We start from the raw sequence: 24,072 nt of genomic DNA on the forward strand, positions 1-24,072 counted from the left end.
GCGCAATTAGGGATTTGAGAATCAGGACTGTGAGGGTGCTTGTGTCGTTCTGAGTGTTTATGTGTGTGTGTGTGTGTGTGTGTGTTTATAATTAGGGCGTTGAAGACGAGGACTGTTAGTGGCATTTCTGTTTTAATAGCTGGAGGCATTTACTCCTCTGAGATGGTTTGAACACAAACATCCTCTTGGTTCAAAACACTCGGTTCATGCAATTATGAAGAATGTGTGTGTGTGTGTGTGTGTGTGTGTGTGTGTGTGTGTGTGTGTGTGTGTGTGTGTGTGTGACAGAGAGAGAAAGAAACCAAGCCAAACTGAAGCAAAGCACTGTACCAACATAAAAACTATACTGTAAATAAACAAGCATATATCAATAAAGATCTTTTTACAGTATCGCATAGGGTTTGAAAATTTCGCAATGTAATATTCAACTCTTGAAAATTCATGAACATTTTGAATTAAATAATTAACAAAACATTTCAACAAAACAGCAAAATGGGAGAGAACAAAAAACCTGCTGGGGGTTTATTAAGGTTTCCATTTTGTAAACATGATTAATCTAGTCTTGTTTTTTTAAGATATTGGTACAAATTAAAACATAATTTGAAAATTCAGCATTGCCATCAGAGGAATAAATTATTATTATTTTAAATTAGGGGAAAAAAAAGTTAAGTTTGTAATAATATTTCAAAATATTTCTATTTTACTATATCGTTGGTCAAACAAATGCAACATAAAACAGTGAACATAAGATAATTCTTTCACAAATGAATAATGTTACAACAATACATTTATTATAAACATTTCAATTCAAATTTGAATCAAAATCAGATCATAATTATCATAATTAACATAATTGTGTTAAAATAGCATCAGTTCAATCAAATAATCAGCCAAGAATGAGATGTTAAAATCACAACATTAAATCAAGTCAAGTGCATTGCATTGTGGGATACAGTACCCAGTTGCTATGTTTTACATTTTAACAAATGTAGTAGTTAATCCAGCTATTCTCAAATCAGCATGCAGTGCACAGATTGCAGAAATAGTAAGCGTAGTAATTCAAACATATTGTTAGTTTTCCATGATTGTGATTCCTGGGGTAAATAAATTACATTTATGCCAGCTCTGTGCCACATTAAAAAGTCTGTCCAAATGGAGTCTTTTTTTTTTGGTTATACATGCCACTTCAGATTCATCCTCTGTGCCTACTTTTCTGTAATACGATGGCTTATGATGAGTCATTGAATGTCAGAGAAAGGCATATGTGGGTAATTAAATGGACAGGCATGTGGGCTGTGGGTAATCAGGTGGTACCGAATGCAGAAATGCTCCCATGGTTCCACTACAAAATGCGTTGCGAAAGATGGTGTTATAGGGAGGCAATTCCTTCAGCTCACTATATCTTTAGCCTTAATGCAAGTGGACATTTAGAGATGTGATCGAAGGTGACAGCATGAATCAGACAGGTGATGATGAGAAGAACGAAAAGTCAGGCTGAAAGAATATGAGCTAGTATTGCAGTACTGGAGGATGGAGAGCAGAAAACAGGTTAGTGAGCGGGTGGAGCTGAATGGATGTGTGATTAGACATCAGGCCACCTGATGGTCAGTCTGATTATAATTGCAGTCTCTCACTCTCTCTGTCCATCGATTTCTCTCTCTTTTTATTCTTAATGATGTCTCATCAGTGTCACTGCACGTCCATAATATAAAAAGTATTACGTTTTGTGTAATGTCATTCGTTTAGATTGAAGAGCTTTATTTGCTTCAGTCCAATGGAGGGTGTTTCAGTTTCACCCCTCGTCTCATCCTGACTCTCTAACCCAGTGGCAGTACTGTGGAGTAATGTGATGGTATCAATACCATGGGACTTTGACATATACCATGACACTAAATAGGGGCTTTCGCACCAGGTAGTTATAGGAACTCAAATGTAGGAGCTATACTAGGGCCGTTTTCCAGGTTGCGTTTGCACCACCAGTAGGAACCCGGAAGTGACGTAAGCCAACCGACAGCAATGGCATTTAAGCGCAGCATTCAACAACACAACGTCAACAACTGGAGGATGGAAGACGCCATGATCGGTTGAGAAGTGCCTGGATTTCGGTGCCGGTCCATCTATCTCTGTTTCCATGTTCGTTGAGATAGTTCATGGAATAAGAATATGTAAACTGTGGCCGTGTTCGAAATCGCCCCCTATATATCATTCACTATTCCCTGCATTACTCCACTAATACAGTCCACTTGAAGTAGTGAATGAAAACGAGTAAGTGAATTCGGACACTGATTGCGCTGAAAGGGCTGCTGCTTTTGTGGTTTAATAATCATATGAAACTTAGCAAACATCGGTTGTACACTCATGGTGGTATTGAATGAGTGTACTCAATAACCTCCTCTACAGGTTTCGGATACTATTACAAATGGCTGTCCCCTCAAATAGTGCCCTATTTAAGGGTATAGGAGGCGATTTCGGACACAGCCTGTGCGTTTACGTGGCTTTTTAAAAATGGTGGGTGCCAGTGTTTCGTATGGCATGAGTTCAGCCAATCAATGTACGCTTACGTCACTGGTAATTCCTATTGTGCTGGGATAGAGCCTACGCTGTATGTAGAAGCTAATTTAGTCAGTTCCTGCAGTGCGAACACGCCAAAAAGTGTGTACTTCTGGTAATAGATTATCATAATTGTGGTATATATATGGTACTTCAGAGACTGGCATGGTGCATATCCCCCCCCAAAAAAGCCCTTAAACATATTATGGTACTACGTATCTAAATATGTATATATATATATAACATATTATGGTACTACGTATCTAAATATGTATGTATATATATATATGTATATATATATATATATGTGTGTGTGTGTGTGTGTGTGTGTGTGTCTGTATATGTATATATATAAACCTGCTACCATTGTTCATGTCCAGGAAAACATGGTGCACAAAAAAGGTACTACCATGGCACGTCTAAAAAATTATACCAAACAAATATGGTATTACCATGGTAAATGGGTAAATTTACCCCTGAAAAACATAACACTACTGTGGTGTGTAAGAGAAAAGCAAAGAAAAACAAAACATGGTACTACCATGATAAACAAACAAACAAACAAACAAACAAACAAACAATCAAAAAACCAACCTTGTTACTACCATGGTGTATGTAAAAAAACAAAAAAACAAAACAAAAAAACATGGTACATGCCTGGAAAAAAACGGCAAGAAAAATTATGGAATTACCATGGTACCAAGTCCATACTACAATAATAAATGTAACCCCCCCCCCCCCAATAAACAAATAAAGCAACAAAAAAATCCCCAGAACAAACCAACAAAAAACATGGTAGTGTTGTGATAAATGTCCCGCAAAACTAAATAAAACAAAACAAAAGTGCTACCATGACATTACCCTTGCAACCCTGTCCAAAAAAATCCATGTTTGCATACTCTAAAATCCAAACAATGACCTCGAGCATAACTCCATCCTGTGTATTTTAATGTCTCCTGTGCTGTCTGTCAGAACTAAAGCACATTTTGCTATAAATAGTGACTGTTCTTGTACCAGCCGTTGCCCGCACAGGCAGTTATGACTAATCAGAGAGAGATATGAGCGCGTGTGTTACCTCTCCACCTCCCAGGAGGTGTTATTATGACCGACGGATGATGTGTGGGTCTTCCACTGGCCGTCCGGCAGCTCTAATGTCTGCAGAGTGAAGTAGCGCACTGGGGAAGAGCCGTCTCCCCCCGCACTCCAATGAAGACGAAGCTTATGAGACTCCACCCCTTTCTGAGGCACGGTGAGTCGACGAGGGGGCTGCGGACGCTCTGTGGGACATGTGGAATGAGTCACTGCTGGGCATATGCATGTGTCACAGACCCGGCTCGGGGTTAAATGCAGTGAGCTCCGAAAGGCCACATGCTGTTTTGACAGTATGCTTTATCAGCTTTATGACTGATATTCTACTTTTACAGACTGACTGCACGAAACATGAGCATTTCAGTCAATTACATGAGTAGTTATTAGCTATAGTCACTTATTCGTCACTGTTTATGTAAATGATTCCACAATTAAACAATAAACAAATAGATGACACAACTATGAAATAATATTATATGAAATAATAATCAGAAATTTTTTTTTTAATTTTTTTTTAACAGTTTATTGAACCTTTAGACAAAATATATAAAAAAAAATCTTAAAAAGTTATAAGTTATTTGTGATTGGGTATTTCATTGAGTATCTTATTAGATTTTGATGGCTCATATAGTAAAATATAGGATAACTTGGAGCTCATGTTTGAAGAAAAAAAGGACACTTTTTTTTTTACAGAGGAACAAACTGAGCAAAATTATGTAATTTTCTATTCAAAACTCTAGTTTTTATTGTGGGGTCAAAACATTCTGCAATTAAAAGGATGACTGAGGAATGTACAATTAAAAAAGTTCCTCAAAAGCCTGATGTATCATATTATATACCTGTATTTTAACATGATTGTCCTAAAAACTGAAGTATGGATAATCAAGTAACCCTAAGTTGCTTCAGTTAAATATTCATATTGCCAACAAAATAAAAGTTATTCTTACATTTACTCATACTAAAAGGCCTTTTCCTAAAAAAATGATACTGTAAACTATAAGTCGAAGACAGAAGGTATATTAGTATATACAGTGAGGAAAATAAGTATTTGAACACCCTGCTATTTTGCAAGTTCTCCCACTTGGAAATCATGGAGTGGTCTGAAATTGTCATCGTAGGTGCATGTCCACTGTGAGAGAAATCACAATATATGATTTTTTAACTATTTATTTGTATGATACAGCTGCAAATAAGTATTTGAACACCTGTCTATCAGCTAGAATTCTGACCCTCAAAGACCTGTTAGTCTGCCTTTAAAATGTCCACCTCCACTCCATTTATTATGCTAAATTAGATGCACCTGTTTGAGGTCGTTAGCTGCATAAAGACACCTGTCCACCCCATACAATCAGTAAGAATCCAACTACTAACATGGCCAAGACCAAAGAGCTGTCCAAAGACACTAGAGACAAAATTGTACACCTCCACAAGGCTGGAAAGGGCTACGGGGAAATTGCCAAGCAGCTTGGTGAAAAATGGTCCACTGTTGGAGCAATCATTAGAAAATGGAAGAAGCTAAACATGACTGTCAATCTCCCTCGGACTGGGGCTCCATGCAAGATCTCACCTCGTGGGGTCTCAATGATCCTAAGAAAGGTGAGAAATCAGCCCAGAACTACACGGGAGGAGCTGGTCAATGACCTGAAAAGAGCTGGGACCACCGTTTCCAAGGTTACTGTTGGTAATACACTAAGACGTCATGGTTTGAAATCATGCATGGCACGGAAGGTTCCCCTGCTTAAACCAGCACATGTCAAGGCCCGTCTTAAGTTTGCCAATGACCATTTGGATGATCCAGAGGAGTCATGGGAGAAAGTCATGTGGTCAGATGAGACCAAAATAGAACTTTTTGGTCATAATTCCACTAAACGTGTTTGGAGGAAGAAGAATGATGAGTACCATCCCAAGAACACCATCCCTACTGAGAAGCATGGGGGTGGTAGCATCATGCTGTGGGGGTGTTTTTCTGCACATGGGACAGGGCGACTGCACTGTATTAAGGAGAGGATGACTGGGGCCATGTATTGCGAGATTTTGGGGAACAACCTCCTTCCCTCAGTTAGAGCATTGAAGATGGGTCGAGGCTGGGTCTTCCAACATGACAATGACCCGAAGCACACAGCCAGGATAACCAAGGAGTGGCTCTATAAGAAGCATATCAAGGTTCTGGCGTGGCCTAGCCAGTCTCCAGACCTAAACCCAATAGAGAATCTTTGGAGGGAGCTCAAACTCCATGTTTCTCAGCGACAGCCCAGAAACCTGACTGATCTAGAGAAGATCTGTGTGGAGGAGTGGGCCAAAATCCCTCCTGCAGTGTGTGCAAACCTGGTGAAAAACTACAGGAAACGTTTGACCTCTGTAATTGCAAACAAAGGCTACTGTACCAAATATTACCATTGATTTTCTCAGGTGTTCAAATACTTATTTGCAGCTGTATCATACAAATAGTTAAAAAATCATACATTGTGATTTCTGGATTTTTTTTTTAGATTATGTCTCTCACAGTGGACATGCACCTACGATGACAATTTCAGACCCCTCCATGATTTCTAAGTGGGAGAACTTGCAAAATAGCAGGGTGTTCAAATACTTATTTTCCTCACTGTAGTATATTTTAGACAGGTTTTTCAACAGTTTTACTCATGTTGATATTTCAGAGACCTTAGAAATTTGCATATCAAATACCAGCAATAAACCGGCTACAGGTTTCGACTTGTTAGATCATCCTTCAAAAGTACCTCTTTTTTCTGTGGTTATGACGATGGCCTCCTCCGGGGGTCCCCAACCCTTTTGAGTGCGAGCTGTGATTTGGAACACGTACGCCGACTCTGGGATCAATCCTGTCACCGTGAACTGACGTGCGTTTGACCCCACCTCAACCGTGGTGAACTTGTTGGGATCATTGATATCCAGACGGTAAGAAATCTGATAGCCTGCAGTAAAAAAAGCCAAAATTGGGTAAAAACTGCTGTAGTACATATTACATGATTTTGATATATAATATGATCATATTAGTATATTATATTAGTATATTATCCTTAATATTCAACAATGTTATTGATTTGACTGCACTGAGACTATTGGATGAGAGCTGAATTGAGCAGGGCGATGACATCACTGTTTTCTCCAGAGCTGCTGTATAGATAAATGAACTAAATGAATAACTAATGATGTTTACAATGGAAATGAATCAACACTGACCTTACTTAAGCTGGACAATGACACTATTTTCTTCTAGATCTGCTGTACACTTTGTTGCATTATTTTCCTGTTATCACTGTAAAGATGCTTTAAAACTATATGTATTGTAAAAAGCGTAAGGTGACTGACTGTATAGATCTGAGTGGAAACGAGTCTGTGTAGTGCTGTATGTTATGTACATATTCAAATGTGACATCTTTTTATATTATTATTCTATTACGAGAACTTAATAAGAGTAACAATATTTATAATTAATATAAAAAAACAAATTATTATCATTATTAGTATATTAATTCTAAATATTGTTCATATTAGTAAATTATCAATTATTTATAATAATTATTACTAATTATACAAATTAATATGAGTAAATTATAATTCATATGAATGATTAATAAATATAAATTAACATTTTATTAACATTTCTAATATTAACAATATATTATCTTGAATTAATTAAAATAATTGAAGTAAATATCATTCAATATAATAATATTTTTTTATTATAATGATTATTATCATCATTGTAATATATTAATTATAAAATGGTTTATTAGTAAAATATTATGTATTTATAATAATAATAATTACTATTATTATTAATTATATATATATGTGAATATTATAAATAATAATAATATATTAACAACTTATTAACATGTTAATAACAATAATATTTACAATTAATATATTATTAGTATTAATTATAAATATTAGAAAATATTGTTAATTGTATAACAACAACAACAACAATTCATTAATTCATTAACAATTTAATAATATTTACAATTAATATATTACCATTATTACTCAAATATGCAGACACACAAATAAGAATTATAGGGGAAGGTTTTTAATATGGCTTTTTTTAACTGGCTGTTCATCACACAAAGCTATCGTATGGCTTCAGAAGATGTGGAATATAACACACAAATTAAATTATACTTTTTAGTTTATGGTGTTGCTTGTGTCTTTTTGGAGCTTGACAGCAAACATCCTCACACACTTTCAATGTAGGAAAAAGAACAGCATCAAAATCCTGGCATAGCCATATCATACAAACTATACACAGCATATTTCAAAACAGCTTGAAACAATTCATCCGATGTGTATCATTACAACGGTCCAAACATATGAGGCGTCACATTTCAGCTAAATACGTAAGGTCATTATACAAGTTTGCAACAGCAGCCTTCCTTCATAAGAGTTAATAACCCTCTCCTAACTGCAGACATGGCTCATTTCATTTTAATGCAGATGCTAAGACCAAAGTGTCCCGTGATAAGATTTCCAAAGTATGAGAACATGTTTTACAGTTGAAAAGGTGTTTTTGACATGAGGCGGTGGAGAGATGGAGAGCGTTAAGTTCTCTGTAAGTGGGGGAATCTACAGAACGGACGAGAAAGAGGTTTTTATCTCAGTCACATGGGACGCTTGGTGCTAGCGTGCTCCGTTTGGAGGATTAGCACGGTTTTACAGAGCTGGGGATGGTTTTAATTCAATGTTTTTTTCCCCTTTGCCTTGTCTTCGCAGATTCTTATTCGCCCTTTCTTCCCTTTTCTCTCTTCCTCCTTCCGAACGCACAGCTCGCTAAGATCCTCCTTTATTAAGAGGCCATCGCTAACCCAACTCAAAAAGCCCAGAGGGGCCTATGCAAAATCCTCTGCTTTTCCCGCTTGTTCCTGAGCTCTCTCTTTTGATGGTTTTTCTTTTCTTTTTTTACTTTTTTTTGTGTTACGCTAGAGGCAGAAATCAACTAGAACACTTTTCTTCTTCTATTCTTCACTGTCTGAGTAGCTATTGCCCTGGACATGGAGAAAAGGAGGGAAAAGGACAAAAAAACGGGCAACAATCAACTGTTCAGGCTTTGTATTTTCCCTCATCTATCATGGTAGAGCTGTGACCCATGCCAGGTGGTTCGGTGCTCATTTTTTAATGTCTGGGTTGCCGTGGTGAGAGCAGTAAGCCGTGTAATTGGTCAGATTGTTGCCCCCTCGGTCAGGCGCATTTTATTTGTGCGCCCTGTTACCACAGGAATCACTGATCCCTAACCACAGGACATATCACAGCGGACACTCAACACTATGAGAGAAGGAAAGGAGAGACCTTTCTACCACAAATATCACGTTTTTAGGACACGTTCATACCAGTCATATTCTAGTACCTTAAGGCACCATTTAAATATCATGGTATATGAATGTGGTAATAAAAAAGTACTGTGGTAAATACGTTTCATATTAGGATGTTGTTGTTTTGTCATATATATTTAATACAAAAATACAGTAAAAACAGTAATATTGTGAAATATTATTACGATATAAAATAACTGTGTTTTATTTAAATATATCTTCCATTGCGAATCAGAATTTTCAGCAGCCATTATTTCAGTCTTCAGTGTCACATGATCCTTCTGAAATCATTCTAATATTCGTAAAAAGGTGCAATATGTTTTTATCTCATATTTTCTAGGCTTGCTATTATTTTTGTTGTAAATGTATCTGTTGTCCAGCTAATTTAGATCCACATTGTTCATAAAAATACGGCTATACAAATTGGTCACGCTTTTATGGAAGCTTGTTTCCTCCACAGAGTGAAAAATAAAAAAGGTAATTGCGACTTTTTAATCTCACAATTCTGACTTTTATCTCAGAATTACGTGATATAAAGTCACAATTGCAGGTTATAAAGTCAGAATTGCGTGATATAAAGTCGCAATTGTGTGTTATTAAGTCAAAATTGCGTGATATAAAGTCGCAATTGCGTGTTATAAAGTCAGAATTATGAGATATAAACTCGCAATTGCGAGAAATATACTTGAAATTCGGACTTTTTTTCTCAGAATTGCATGTTTATATCTCGCAATTCTGACTTTATAATACGCAACTGAGAGATATAAAGTCAGAATTGCATGATATAAAGTCGCAGTTGCGTGTTATAAAGTCAGAATTGTGATATATAAACTATTCTGAGGTAAAAAAAAAAAAGTCCGTCTTTTTTTCCCTTAGAATTGGACTAGAAAAGATGTCAGAATTGCCAGATATAAATTCGCAATTATGTGTTATAAAGTCAGAATTGCGTGATATAAAGTCGCAATTGTGAGAAAAAAATTGCGAGTCAGAATTCTGACTTTATAAGACGCAATTGCGACTTTATTTCACGCAATTCTGACTTTATATCTCGCAATTCTGACTGTATAACATGCAATTGTGACTTTATTTCACGCAATTCTGACTTAATGGGCCCTATTTTAACGATCTGAAACGCAAGTGTCAAAGCGCAAAGCGCAAGTAACTTTGTGGGCGGGTCTCGGCGCTGTTGCTATTTTCCTGGCGGGATAAATTACTCTTGCGCCAGGCGCAAATCTAAAATGGGTTGGTCTGAAGTAGCTTCATTATTCATAGGTGTGGTTTGGGCGTAACATGAAATAAACCAATCAGAGCGTCATCTCACATTCCCTTTAAGAGCAGACGCGCTTGTTCTAAAGCGGATTCCTATTGTAACGGCGGATTTGCCAGGCGCGCGCCAGGAGCGGTTCACTGCCAAGGAGAGCAACGCTCTCGTCAGGGACGTTGGGGATGGAGAAACCCACCCAAATTAACTTCGGTTAAAAAGGCGTATGATAATTTGGGTAAATGTGTAAGCTAGATGTATGCTTTTATCTATCTATCTATCTATCTATCTATCTATCTATCTATCTATCTATCTATCTATCTATCTATCTATCTATCTATCTATCTATCTATCTATCTATCGTAATAATGTAGGCTATGATTTGCAAAAATGAAAACTGCTGCTTCTGTGTAGATGAGAGAATCAAAGTGCATTCGCGTTGTGCACACGCTACATTGATTATGGCCAAGCATGCGCCCTTAAAATAGCATATTAATAACATGCGCAACGCGCCACTGACTTTAAACCATTTTTTCCTGGTTAGTAGCGCAATTGTTTTCTAAACCTGCAAAATAGCATGAAGGAACGTTTGCGCTGGAACACGCCTCCTCTTTGCGCTGAACCGCCCCGGGGAGCGCAAGTGTATTTCTTAGTTAACCGACGTGCTTCTGTGGAGGGAAAAGCGCGCTTTGCGCGAGTGCAAAATAGGAATGATACATGCGTCGGTGTACAAAGTCAATTGCGCTGGGTGCAAGATAGGGCCCTATATCTCGCAATTCTGTTGTAGAATTGTAAGAGATGTTCGAGATGTAAACTTGCAATTGTGAGATAAAAAGTCGCAATTATCTTTTAAAATGTTTTATTCTGTGGCAGAAACAAGCTTCCATAAACTTTAGATTAGGGTCTAATTCTTATTATTAACTATGACTTTTGCCTCAATTACTGCTTATTAATAGTATGGCAGTTGTTAAGTTTAGGTATTGGGTAAGATTATGGGATGTAGAATAAGGTCATGCAGAATAAGGCATTAATATGTGCTTTATAAGTACTAATAAACAGCCTAGTAATATGCATACTAATAAGCGACTAGTTAATAGTGAAAATTGGACCCTAAAGTGTTAGCAAAAAATGTAAACTTAAGTTATCTACAATGACACTGCCCCTTAAATGTCTTCAATGTGTTTATCTACTTTTTGAACCTTTTAGAACACTAAAAAAGATTAGCTTGACTCTAAAACGTAGCTTCCCCAAAGCTGAGCACCGCAATCTACACGAGTCTCTGAAAGATGAAAGCAGGAATGTCACGCTGCCAATATCTCATGAAAACATGAAGAGCTGCGTACACAGCTACAGCTCAAACTATATGTTTTTACAAAAGCAACAAAGAGATTAAAGGTATGCAATTTTTTCCAATGTTAAAATACTTTCTCCTATCCCAACTTAAAGGATTAATCCATCATTTACTCATCCTCATATCACTCCAAACGTTTATGAGTTTATGTCTGTGGAACGTGAAACATTTTTGAATAATGTACCTTTTGCTTTTTCCATGAAATTACAAGGTATAGGATGATTGTAATGTACAAAAAGGATTTTTACAGGTTTGACCGAAGTAAATAATTACAAAATATTAAGTGAACTAATTATTTAATATGGCTAAATGACTATAAGTAATTCTTATATTGATTTCCCAAAATGTAACTGTGTGAACATCTAGACCAAATGTAGGACCTTGGAGCAAATCAGACTGTGATGATGTCATCAATCATTGTTGCCATTTTGAGAAACTATTGAATAGTTTATAAGAGGTTAGATGTTTGGTATGTGTGTGAATGTTAAATGTTGATATTAATCAAATTTGAGTAAAACGTATCATATTCCCATTAAAGAAATTATGACTAAATTATACTCTGCAAGGGCAGGAAAATTAGGAACCATGTGACCGAGAAAAAGACATGTTATTAACGTAAAAGGAGGAAAACACAGTTATGCCCGGAGCTAAAGACAATTTCTAATTGGTCAGAATCCCTTTTAGGGGTTAGTCAACCCGCAGAGTTAAAAACTCAAGACACAAACAAACTGCTGCTCTGTTCTAATCTAGTCTAAGATGAAGACATTAGTTTTCTTTTCTTTCTTTTGATTTAGTGTCTTTTCAAAGTTTTGATTTAGCTTTCTTTTCAAAGTTAAGTTGACCCATGTCTCAAACTTCTACCTGCCTATGACACTATGCGTTTCATCATCAGCCAACGCACCATCACGATTGGCTTCCCTAGACTACACCAGACGTTACCAGGCCGCACGTGAATCAACGAACCTTGGAAACCCCTTTTAGAGAACGACGTCAGATAAGGGAACCCCCTTCACAGACGCAATCCAAGAAACGCAAGTAATACCTACAGTTTCTACCTGAACTGGTGCATTAAAGGGATAGTTCACCCAAAAATCATTAATTTAGCCCTCACATTAAGTTTTCAATGAGGCTATTATCGCGCCAGGTATAATCATAATAGTTCAATAAAGTCTTGTGCTATGTTTTGTGCTTACAAGTTAATGTCTTAAACTGCTGATTTTGTTTCCATGCTAATAAACACTTTGCATATTAATATCCATTGCAAAGTTGATAGTTACAGCCAATCAATTGATTGCTGGACTATTCATTTGATCTACTATAAAACAGTGATTCACAGTAACACTTGCCTAATCAATGACACGAGTTTGATGTGATGTGGGCGTCTGTCTATCCAACCAATGGCAATGGCGGTGTTTGGGAAACTAGAAATTATTTTCGCAACTCTGTTTGGTGATTCTAGTAGCACTGGAATTACAAACTTCATCCTTAAGTCCATAAATTAATCAATGCAAAGGTGAGACGGAGATAAAATATGAGAGATATAAGAGAGCCTGATAGAGAACAAGAGAAAGAGTGTGATGAATAAAAGAGAATGATCATGTGTGAGAGATACTGACAAAAAGGGAGAGAGAAAAAGAAAGAGATATTAAATGCCAGAGCAAAAAGAGACACCAGAGAGAGAGACCTCGGCTCATTCCACCAATCAATATTTGCCAACATGCTCTCGCTTTCAATACATTATCACTGAAACTCATTTAGGAGCTATATAAAACAACAACAACAACAGATTATGATGCATGACATGTTTAGCATAAAATATACACTGCAACAAATTATTTTTGTATTGTTTTGCAATAAACATGCACACACACACACAAATTTTTCATGTTTTTGGAAGTCATGTAATCCTTCAGTAAATCATTCTAATACAGTATATTGATTTGGGGCTTCTTATTATTAATGTATTAACAATTTTTATGTATGCCTGCAGAAGACTTGGAATATAGCACACGTCATATGGACCACTTAAATGATACTTTAATGGCGCTATCATTTTTTATTATTCCTCAAAATTATTATTCTTTATTATTATTCAAAAATCTAAAAAAATACAGTCATACAGCTGAGTAAATGATAACAGAGTTATTGATTTCTAGGAGATCTACTCCATCAAGAAGATTTTATGCAATGCACTGATGATTATTTGATCTGGTATTCTTTTCTTAATCTGAAATGCCTCCAAAGTCTCTTAAAGGCATCAATGCCTCATTCACACCATACAGCCAGACGTTCAGTAACTGAAAATCAACACAGAAGACTGGAAGACCCATTGAAAGTGCTGTATGAAAGTCACATTATCAGCGTATCCTCACGTATGAAACATATTACAAAGATCTAGGAGGATAAAATGAGCGCTGGAACACTGACAGCTCTGCTCTGATTGAAGATTTTTGGTTTATATCGCTCAATCCTACAGGGAGCGATTGATCCAATCAGCAGAGAGCTCTGTGTGCGAGTGTGTGTAGAAAACAGACAGAAGGCAAGAGATCATCCGAGGTAAAGAGGCTTCACATTTCTATCACTATTAAGGGATTATATGATCCATCATGGGTGGTTAAGTGTCCATAATCCAGTCATCTATAGCTGCGAATCAGTACGTCCCGTAGTCTTGATAACGGCAAAACTGAGGCGTTTTAATCTCAATACACGGTTGAAATCCCAATTCACAAAATCTCATGACACGCGCACATACTAACTGACTTAAACGCAATACACAGCATGTCCTTGCAATAATACAATTTCAAATGGCTCAGGGCGCAATGGGAACAAACATACCTTCTTTAAGGTCTTAAACGTCATTTTTACAGGAGACGAAATTATATTCTTGTAACCTTTACAAGTACTTCTATAGCTTTATATAAAAACAACAGAACAGTGATTTCCTCAATGCTATCCTACATTTTATGAAACTAAAACAACAGAAGTCCTCATTTATATAGCTAGGTAAATGTGTGTGGCTGGCTGTGTAACGTCTATGTTCTCTTACCCATAATGATACCGTTTGGCTCTGAGGGAGGTTGCCAGACAACCCTGACAGACGTGAAACGCACTTCTGGAAACACCAACCTGACAGGCGGACCAGGAACTGGAGAGAAGAGAGGATACACAGTCGAGCATGGTATTTAAAACAGATTACTGTAGTCCACACACTGATTTCTGCAAACGTAGAATACATTTCAAACACTTCAAAACCTGTTTGTGGGACCAAGCTTTTATCTCGGCCACGATAAATATGACATTTTAATCTCTTAACACGCACATACAAAGCCTCGCTGTAAACTTCTAATTCCATAAATCCATAAATATAAATATTAGTGATTCATAATCCCTCATCAAACACATTTAACTCTGCCAGTGGACACTAGGCCAACAGCGCTGGTAATCCACTAGTTTTGATATGTGTGTGTGAGTCAGTGTGTGTAGAGAATAATCACATAGACATTCCAGTATCTGGTATCCCTGGTCTCCCCGTACATTTCCGAATGAATGTTGCTCCATTGAGCCGATTAAGAAAAATGACAGAAAGAGGGCATTTGTCATTCCGCTGGCAAGACTCCACAGTTCACATATGAACACACTCACTCATTTCAAAGGGGAAGATGGCAGCGCTTACTTCCCTGTGCTGGGGATATATGAATGCAAACATGCGAGTATATATTTCTGAGAGAAGCTTCCCGAAGGAAATTGTATTGCTCAGAGGTTGCTCTATTATAGCTCAGGAGATTTAATGAGGTTCTCACTTGGTTGAATCTCATGAAAACTGTCAAGTAATGCCTGTGCCATATTTTCAACTCCAGATTCAAAAGAATCCAGATTATTTTTTTCCCTACTATGCCATTAGCTTCATGATAACTAAGCACATTTGCCTCCATAATTTTACAAAAACCTCTCATTACTGCAACGTGAAAAGCATTTTAGCACTAATTTCACAGTAAATTTGTAAAACTAAATAATAGCAAATATACAAAATAATATTTAATTCACAAAATTGATCCTTTTTAATTGTACTGAATATTTAATATTTAATTATAAATAAATTATAAGTAAAATGAATAATAAATAATTACAAAATAATATTCATATAAATAAAATAATTATGAATACAATTATTAAAATAATTATAGTAGTTGAATATTGAATAATTTAAGTTATTATTTTTTAATAAAAAATGAGCGATTGCTTTACTTTATTACAATGACATTTTTCTAATGGCTAATTACAGAACTGAGAAGGCTTTTAAATGGGCCATATAATGAAAGCGCCCATATAGCTTGGAATCTCTGACTTTTATTTGCCGATTTTCTCACATGCAAGCACAGTTTTAGGCTTTAATGAGAAACAGGAGATGGACTTGAGAATACTGGGGTCTTTTTTCTCAGAAGAAATATGTCATTGCTGTCTGGGAGCAAATTTTCATTAGTTTCATTAGTGGTTTTTCTTTTCTATGTGTGAGTGAGAGTTTGGTTCAGACAGGTGACTCAAGCGATACAATGATGCAAGATGAGGTTTCATGCAGTGGGGGCACCGGGAGACCAGGCGAGTGTGTCAGCGAATATGCATTTGTGTTTGTCTGTGTCTAGAGCCACGTGGGAGGTAATGCCAGTCTGAATGCTGGGCACAGCTGGAAACCACCAGAGCATGAAGCAAGACAGAACTTAGAGCTACCATTATGAATGTGTGTGCGTGTGTACTGGTGTGTGAGTGTGTGAAGGAACATCTGCTAAATGGGTAGCTTTCACTCAAAGTCTAATTTTGACCCAGTGTGTGCGCGAACATTTATTTTTGCTTTTATTATGCATGTACGATTTGTCATAACCAGTGGGAACATCTGAAGAATTAGATGATGCATGTTGCTCAGTGGGCGGTGCATTGATTTTATTGGTTGCTTACCATCATCCTTGGTTCTCTCAGCTGTGGGGGGGAGGCTGGGTGGTCCATCTCCGACACGTGTAAATGCGAGCACCTGGACCTCATACACGATGAACTTGCCAAGGTTCCTTAAAAGAAGCAAGTGAGTCTGGTTCCCGTTCACCAGCTGGACCTGGGGAGCCCGCTCAGAATCTTTTTCTCTGTATAATACCTAGAGATAAAGGGAAATATAGGTCACATAGAAACAGTTTTGATGTGCTATAGAGTGTTGGAACATCCTAAAATCAACAACATACATATAGTGTGTAGTAGTGCTTGTTAATTACTATTACTCATGCTAAAGGTTAGAGATTTGAGCAAACCACTGGTGGAGGATAAAATAGATCAGAATATAGACGTAGAGATGAACTCTTTTGACTTGGATCAGTAGGTAACCACATAGCAACCGCTCACAAAACCTTAGCATTGCGTCAACAACTTTTGCATGTTAAACATCACTGTTTCTTCAGATATCAGTTCCAGTTTTGCCTAACTTGGGTCTTGACTTCAGAAGAGATCAATAATTAATTGTGTTATTTCATTTCCCCCCACTTTTTACAGTCTAAGCATTTTATCAATTGGCTTCTTCCGACAGTGTGTAAAAGGAAAAACTGTTTCAGCAATTTCATGATCTTGCATCATGTCACTCTACACAGCCTAAGCAGAAATTTGACAAAGCCTTATTCAAGCAACAGCAGCGAACATGGTTTTCAATAGCTTAACACAGTTTATAGATGTGTTCAAAATGAACTCAATATGAACTATGTCCGGCTGAATATGTGCATTAAAGCATGAGGAAGAACTTTTGTAGATATGCGTATAAGCAGCGCTTCGTGGTATAAAGTGCCTTTGGCGGATGATACAAACATTAGATGTGTAGAAGTGTACTCCATATGCTTTTTTCGCTATGGTGCATCAGAGTTGCTTCTGAGTGGTTCTGCTATGTGGTTGTTAGGGTATTCTGGTTGGTTTCTTACATTCCCAGATCAAAAGAGCCAAGGTGCCTACATGTGGATATGGCTCAGTTGCCTCCTTCAAAGAAAGCCCATGGGATTTTTTGCACATTTTAAGACATAACACTTAAAAGTCTCAATGAAATGGAAGTAGCGACCGATCTTTTTTTCCATCCTGTGACAAATATCCGAGTGTATCAGATTATCTGAAAAAATGTAGGACGTGGACTTGGCACTATCCATTGGTTGTTGATTGGATGGAAGCAAATCATCCGTCATCAGAGAGAAGCGTGTCGTTTCACCGAAAGATCAAGCTATGACATTTTGATTAAACATTACAAGGTCAAAAAAATTGGGAAAATGAAAGGAAACATGGATGAATCATTTACAATAAGATCTATAACATACATACATAGGGTGAATTCTCATTTCATAAAGGGATAATTCACCCAAAAATCACAGTTCTCATTTAGATAAGGATGGCATGTTGTTTTAAACCTGTGCTCTTCTGGAGAACATAAAACAAGATATTTCGATGAATGTTTCAACAACAAAAAAATAAAAGAATATTTTGAAACATTGCTCAGTCTTACTTGTCAACACTATTTTGGACCCCAATGCCTTTCATTGTCAAAAATGAACAGCAATTTTTCAAAATACCTTTGTGTTCCACAGGAGAAAGAAAGTAATATAGGTTTGGAACGACATGTTATGACAGAATTTACATTTTTGGGTGAACTTTAATAATAATTGATTGCCTGAAAAAGCAATTTAAAATGATTCCAGTCAGACGTCTCCATATACAGTACAAATTCACCCTGCTACAGAGTTTCGGCAGACAGAACTCTCCAGTTAAGTCTGTGGGGGATTTTAAGGGTCTCAAAGCATTCCCTTTGATATAGTAACCGTACCTTGTAACCAAGGATGTGTCCATTCTTCTGGTGCTCAGGGACTAAACCCCAGGTGACCAATACACTCGTGGAGCTCAACGCTTCAGTGGTCACATTTTCAGGGGCGCCAGAGGGAACTGAAAACACACCCATATAAAAAGCCATTTTATAGTAAAGCAAAAACCTACTCAAGGCTGTGTTACAATGATTTTACAACACTTAAAAGCTATAACAATATGATAAAAAAAGACACCAATAGTGACATTTATCATTAATAATTATAAGATAAACAATTCTAGCAAGTAATACAGTTCATTAGCCTAAGGCCCATGTCTCAATAGCCGACTCAAAACAAATCCTTTTGGTCAGGGTTTTGCATTTACTGACTATTTTTTGCTGAAATCTCACGCTCTTCTATTGAAGTCTGTCACATTCATTGATTAAAAACAGAAAAGGGCTGACAGCTTAAACAACAGCCTCTGACTTTTCTCTCTGATTCCCTGTCATGTGAAGCTCAGTGATATAAGAACCGGAGAACTGGTGAGCATAAACACTTGTAATGGACTGATTTAAGATACAATTCAAAGCTTTACCCTGTTAATGTGGGTAATGTGTATTTGCTCCTTCAGGGCTTGCCAGCATATGTTCATGCACAGCTTCAGTGAGAAAAAAGACAAGACACTTTCTTATTCTGTTGCAGAGTAGAACTGCAGAAAAAATTGTGTTTGCAAGTTTTGCATCTGCTGAGGAAATTTGTCAGTTCTTCAGTGTAAGAAGGATTTCTAAAGTGTGATATTCTAGGGCTGGAAAAGTCTTGAAAATGTATAATGAAACGATTGGGAAAGGTAAGATATTTGGGGCCAGGTTTACTAAACAGGGCAAATTAGCGTGAGAGCGCAATTCCATAAAAGTGCCAATGGGAGTGGAAAGTTCTGCGCGTGATTTACTGACGACGTGCAAATTAAAGAACATAGATGCAGCCGGATCATTTCCATAATGACCAACGCATTTATACCAAGAACAGCGCAAATTAGCATAGGGTCGCAAACAAGCAGAGCCGATGATAATCTACAAACAACACAGGCACAAAACGGGTTAAAGGACCCGTATTATGCCCCTTTTCACAAGATGTAAAATAAGTCTCTGATGTCCCCAGAGTGTGTATGTGAAGTTTCAGCTCAAAAATACCCAACAGATCATTTTTTACAGCATGTTTAAATTGTCATTTTTGGGGGCTCAGAAAAACGCCCTGTTTTAGTGTGTGCCCTTTAAATGCAAATAAGCTGCTGCTGGACGGCACAGGGGGCGGAGCTTCATGAGCTCGCGCTCAGTCTCTCAGGACAATTTCATCTCACGGAATGATGATAATATCAGAAACTCTCAGTAACTGCGTTTATTTCGAGTCGGACAATAATGCCTACAGAGTCAGATTGCTGTATAGAGATGAAACAGGTATAGTTTAGTAGTTTAATTACGGTTATTATAAAGTATTTGTCATCTGCTTGTATGTATCCATTATTTATTAATAGCCTACAAGTCTGCTGTCTGAATGATGATCAAACATACTGATGAGTTTAATAAAGTTTATTGTACATCACACAAAAGTTGAAGCGTCAGTTTTACTTCAGAAAATCACCGTAAGAGCTGAGTAAACACGGTAAGTTATTAGAAGTGCGCAAGTACATAAACGAATTTCGGTAGAGTTGAGGGAGCATTCCTGTGGGCGGAGGTTAGTCAAAAAACGGTTTTAATGATGTAGGCGTTCGATGTAGGCGACTTCTGTTAAATAAAATATCTCGCTTGGCATTGAACTTTGAGCTTTATCATTTTACAGATATTATTTATACTCTAACAACAACATTACACACTAACTAAAGTTTGAAACATGGGATCATGAAGAACGGGACCTTTAAGACATGCTTTTTTGGGCGGTAAATAATGGCGCAAATAACAGTAAGTTGACTAGCACAAACCTTAGTAAATCGCCTTGCGTGATTCGTTTAAATACTCTCCTCCCATAAATTTTGCGTCTGAAAGGGAAACGCCTACAAATGCACATGCATTAAGGTCAGTCGCAAAAATAACTGTCCATGCCTATTCAGCGCTAATTTTTTATTCCGTAAATCCTGACAGTATTTTTTAACGCCAAAGGAGGGTTTGTGCTGGCGCAAGCTGTTAGTACTGGTAAATCTGGCCCTTAATGTTTTTGAAATAAGTCTCTTATGTTCATAAAGGCTGCATCTATATGATCAACAATGAGGTAAAAAGAGCAATATTATACAAAAAATTCTATTTTAATATATTTTGAAATGTAATTTATTTCTGTAATGGCGAAGTTGAATTTTCAGCATCATTACTCCAGTCTTCAGTGTCACATAATCCTTTAGAAATCACTCTAATATGCTGCTTTGATGCTGAAGATTGTTTTTTATTAATATATATTTTTTTTTATTTACCGTTACTTCTGATCAATTTAATGCCTTGCTGGATAAAAGTATTAATTTCTTTCAAAAAAACAACAACAACTTACTGACCCCCTAACTTTTGAACAGTAGTGTATGCTCAGTTCTAAAGCATTTCTTCCACGAGAAATGACTCTTTATTAGTGTGACCTCTATAACATGATGTTTTAGAATGCATATTGAGTCACAAGCAACAGAAAAAGTAATGGGCAATCAGACGTTTGAAACCAGTAAGTGGCCACTGCCAAGGACACAAGTGCCACCAGCTGCCTCTGATCATTTCATACTTTCTGGATGTTGAGTTGTCAAGATCATTAACTCAGCAGGGAGTCGCTGGGTCTGCTGACGGCCACCTGCTGAGAGACGCGGCCTCGGGCAAATACTCCATCTGAGTCTCCAGCGACTATGCAAATGAGGCTTGCGACTAAAAATCGGCTAGTGAGATGCTGGCTAAGCTGCAGCTTGTTTAGAGTTCCTAAATAATGCAGTAACTTGTGGTATTAATATAAAAATCAACTGACATGTCTTTATAAGAATTTTACGTAAATACCTGTCTTATATTTGATTTCTTTCTAATAAAACACAACTGAAATGCCAAATGATCAAGATGGAAATGAGACCATGATGCATCAACATAATTAATTTGGTTACAGGCAAAACAGCAACTATATTTTGTTTCTTTTCCTCAAATACAGGAACAAATAATATTACACTAACTTTGTTGATCATTTATTTTGATCGTTACTTTTGTCAAATCAAAAGTGGAGAAGCTACATCTAAATCAAGCAAAGTGTGTCACCTGACTCTTTAGTTTTGCCCAGCACAGGACTGCTCCAGGGTCCAGGCCCGATGCCGTTGTAGGCCTGAACGCTCAGCTCGTACTCCGTCCACTCCTCGAGTCCCTCCACTGTCACCTCTCGAGACAGGCGCTCAGAAACCGTCTCCACCCGGGGCGTCCCGAGCCCGTCTGCTCTCTGTGCACGCACACGGTATCCCACACTTTCAGGATTCCCATTATAAGCTGGCTCTGGAAGAGGCTACAAAAGATGAAGAGGAAAACATTGGAGCAGGAGAGACTCTGACACACATACAGTACATCAATAAGAAGACCCAAAAACTATGATTTGGATTCTAAATAGAATGGCTAACAAACTAAACTGTGTGACAGGATACAACATTTTGAAGATTTCAGGCATAGTACTGGTGATAAGTTTGGAAACTACAATTTTTGAAACTAGTCTCTTAGGCTGCACTTATTTAATCAAAAATACAGTAAAAACAGTAATATTGTGAAATATTATTACAATTTAAAATAATTGTTTTCTATATTAATAAATGTAAAAAATGTGATTCCTGTGATGGAAAAAGCTGCATTCTAATATAATGTATATAATCCCATTCTAATATAATGATTTGGTGCTCAAGAAACAGTTCTTATTATTATCAATGTTGAAAACAAACAATGAGAGAAATTATTACTTTTATTCATCAAGGATGCATTAAATTGATAAAAAGTGACAGTAAAGACATTTATAATGTTACAAGAGATTTCTATTTATTAAATGCTTAAATTTATTTAATAAATAAATGCAAATAAATGCTGTTCATTGAACTTTCTATTCAGGTACTGTGTGCTCAACTTTTCAAGCAAAATATTTCACAAAAAAAATATTTTAAACAAAAAAATTGAATCATGCCTATTTTGTTTTCTAAACCACCATTAAAAGTTTGGATTAAATTTAAATTGCATTAAATTGTTTAAAAGTGACATTAAAGACATTTAAATTGTTCCAAAAATATTTATATTTCAAATATATGCTGTTCTTTTGAACTTTATTATTTGATCTGAAGAATCACATGACTGAAGAATATTTCAAAATACCTGTTTTTGATTTTAATATATTTTGAATTGTAACAATACTACTATAATACATTTATTTGAAGAATAATAATGTATTCTTCAAATAAATGTAGCCTTGGAATACGTAAGACACTTCTTTCAAAAGCATGTACAACCGACCCCAAACTTTTGAATGGTAGTGTATAATATCAGACTTAAAAAACTTTTAATGAGAAACTTAAGTTATCCAAATACATTTTGGGCAATTATATTGGTATATAGTGAAATTTAAGAGCTAAAATAGTTGAACTAATTTTCTGCAAGTTAATCTATACTCAACAGGAATTGGAAATGAATGCCACAGAGCGCATCCTACGAGCTAAGTTCTACGGTGATCTGGATGAATGAAAACCTTCACAAGCGTCAAATTGTGTGCAGCAAACAGAAAGGAAGTTCCTTAATCTCCTCATAAACATAAATTAAATGACATTTGAAATTGGCTGTAATGCAGCTCAGTCCCTCGCCTGCTTCAGCTGTGCGTTGCGCATTGGCACATGGCTCAGAGACATTTCCCAGCATCAGATGCCAAGAGTTTGCACATGGTTGCTCGCCTAGTACTTTTAATACCCACTCCAAACCTTACGATGTTCACAGCTTCAGTACATTGACTGCTTGAAGCGTTTCAATTAAAATGCTTTTGGCTAGTTGACGAATGCAAGTGACTTCATAAATACGGGCCAAATCAACGTTTCAGTCCTTATGGTCTCCACAATAAGCTGTGAATATTTAGTTGGTTGCAATATGATGTTTTGATATATGACGTGAAATCAAAAACAAAACAAAGCTATCTCATCCATGTAAATTTGAGGGTTTTGTTTCTAACAAGTCATGGTTACAACAAGCAATAAGCTTGTTGATGAGCTTGTTTTATTTTCAGTCAGTTTAACTTTCCTGGTTAACTAGGTCAGCTTTGACGAAATTTTCCATCATGAGGTAACTCTGGGTTTCCGTGTTTTCACACATCTTCTGAAAGAGTACTGAATCTCTGGATCAAAACACAGGCAAAAAAGGAGCAGAAACAAGCGATGCTTTTCTCAGCTTTTTGTTCAAAATGTTGCTTTTTATGAAACTTACACACAATCAAGGGTTGATAAAAAAAGAATGCATGAACGTATGAATAAAACGTTTTTTGTTAGTAGAGGCTCTGTTCTTTCTTTTGATATATTGAGTATACAAATATTCACACAACAAATTATGGGGGCCAATACATTTTTGGGAAAATGATCAAAAATGCTTTCGGTGGCTGGCAACCCTTTTTATTTTTATTTTTACGCTGGTGGTGAAACCAGTTAAACTAGATTATGAGTGGCTAGTGAAT

The 24,072-nt window shown here is 36.7% G+C and overlaps 1 protein-coding gene across 1 annotated transcript in view; it reads right to left on the bottom strand.

Moving 5' to 3' along the window:
- sdk1b (sidekick cell adhesion molecule 1b) overlaps positions 1–24,072 on the bottom strand; it is an 82,642-nt gene that overhangs the window by 26,313 nt on the left and 32,257 nt on the right. The window contains exons 15-20 of the mRNA XM_081360998.1: positions 21,654–21,891; positions 18,414–18,529; positions 16,532–16,721; positions 14,628–14,726; positions 6,378–6,572; positions 3,626–3,827 (exon numbers count right to left, since the gene is read on the bottom strand). Coding sequence (XP_081217124.1) covers positions 3,626–3,827; positions 6,378–6,572; positions 14,628–14,726; positions 16,532–16,721; positions 18,414–18,529; positions 21,654–21,891 — 1,040 coding nt within the window. The remainder of the gene's footprint in view (positions 1–3,625; positions 3,828–6,377; positions 6,573–14,627; positions 14,727–16,531; positions 16,722–18,413; positions 18,530–21,653; positions 21,892–24,072) is intronic.

The sequence above is a fragment of the Scardinius erythrophthalmus genome (assembly GCF_964197995.2).
Source record: "Scardinius erythrophthalmus genome assembly, chromosome: 3".
Taxonomy (NCBI): domain Eukaryota; kingdom Metazoa; phylum Chordata; class Actinopteri; order Cypriniformes; family Leuciscidae; genus Scardinius; species Scardinius erythrophthalmus.